Raw genomic sequence first — 1676 nt, forward strand, 5'->3', positions numbered from 1 at the left:
GAAAGAGGGGAAGAAAGAAGAGAGGGAAAAAGAGAAGGAAAAGGAGGGGGAGGAAAAGGAGAGGGGATATAACTCAGAATTGAAGGCAGTCCTTTCCGAGAAAGTGCAGTTAGCATCCTTCCCTGACATACACACAGACTATACTAAAAAACCACAGACCTGCACCAGTTGAAGGGCTGGCAATTGGAACTATGCTGTTACTCGGCTTCTCTCATTACAAATTCAATTGCAATCGATCCATTTTGCAGATAAGGAAACTGAGTCTTAGAGAGGTGAAGTGACAATGAACTACTAAGTGGTCAGGCTGGGGAATCTGCCTGATTCCAAACCATACCTTTCCCCACAGTGCTGCATGGGGCTGAAGTGAGGGAGGCAAGGGGTCCTCTCTAAGAGAAAGGTGGGCCAGATGATGAGAAAGCCCACCCGGAGGACGGACAGCTTTATTCATTCAGTCAGTGGAACATGAGACATACACAAGGAGGTGAGACAGGAACTCAAGAGAAGGTAGAACTAGTTTCTCAGAAAAGGCTTCCAACTAATCTTTCTCCTGCATCCCTGAAATCTTCTCAAGTCTTGGCTACCTGGGGCTAAAGAAACAGGGTTTGGGGCAGAAAGCCTAGGCAGAGATAGGAGGAAACATGGCAAGAAAGGACCCGAGCCCAGACATCTCTGTCTCGAGAGACCCTTGGTCCCCCAGACAGATACCTCCCAAATGCCTCCTATGCGATGCACTAGGTATACGGCCTCACTTAATCCTGAGATGTAGGCATTAGCCCGCATTTTACAGACGAGGAGACAGAGATTCAGGGAGGTTACTGACTGGCCCATTGTTGCAAAGCCAGCTAAGCGGCAGGGCTGGAATTCAAACCCAGGTCTACCTGGCTCCCAAACCCACACAGTGCCATGCTGCTTCTCAAAGTCACCCTGCTGATTCCCCACCGTCATTACCTGTGGCTGGGAAAAGGATGGCCTGGGAGACATCCTCCTCCTCCTCAGGCTCAGAGCCCCCGCGTGTGAAGCCTCCCAAGGCATGTCTTCGGGGTAGACGCCTGGCTCCAGGATCCCCACCTTCCCCAGTCACTGCCGGGGGCCCCAAGGCATCCAGGAACAGGGCCCTCACCTTGGCCAGGATAAGCTCCCGATCCAGCTCTGGTGGCCCATGGCAGCCGTGCCTGCCCTGTGGGGCCAGCAGGAAGAGGAGCAGCAGGGGCAGCTGGGGCACCATAGCTCACCTGGCCCTGCCAACGGGGAACCTGCGCTCTGCCCTGTGCCCCTCTGTTAGGGTGTGACCAGGGCCTCTCCACTCTCCCCTCCCCATCCCACCACCCGCCCACTTCTACCCACTCACCCCAGTCTTCCCCAGTCCTTCCCACGCCCTGTAGTCCAAGTTGCCCCGGCCCATGGCATTGAGACCTCCTATCTCTGACGCAGACGTCTATGGCCCTGAGCCTTATCTCCCACTCCCGCCAGGAATGTGGGGAAGGGGGCTGGGGAGGGCTTTCACCCCAAGTGACCTGACCCACGCATACAGACATACAACTCCTTCCCCCTACACACACACACACACACACGCACACACACACACACATACACACATGCTGTGTGTGAGTCTCACATCCCAGCACCCAGCAAAGAGATGACATCGGGTGGGACAGGAGCCTGGGAGATGGGGTCGG

General features: G+C 55.2%; 1 protein-coding gene across 1 annotated transcript in view; it reads right to left on the bottom strand.

The window, feature by feature from the left end:
* INHA (inhibin, alpha) overlaps positions 1–1369 on the bottom strand; it is a 3581-nt gene extending 2212 nt beyond the window's left edge. The window contains exon 1 of the mRNA XM_008580477.1: positions 949–1369. Within this exon, the coding sequence (XP_008578699.1) occupies positions 949–1225 (277 nt within the window). The 5' untranslated portion in view covers positions 1226–1369. The remainder of the gene's footprint in view (positions 1–948) is intronic.
* Between the last annotated feature and the right edge of the window lie 307 nt (positions 1370–1676).

The sequence above is a fragment of the Galeopterus variegatus genome, unplaced genomic scaffold (genome assembly GCF_000696425.1).
Source record: "Galeopterus variegatus unplaced genomic scaffold, G_variegatus-3.0.2 Scaffold2108, whole genome shotgun sequence".
In the NCBI taxonomy this organism is placed as follows: domain Eukaryota; kingdom Metazoa; phylum Chordata; class Mammalia; order Dermoptera; family Cynocephalidae; genus Galeopterus; species Galeopterus variegatus.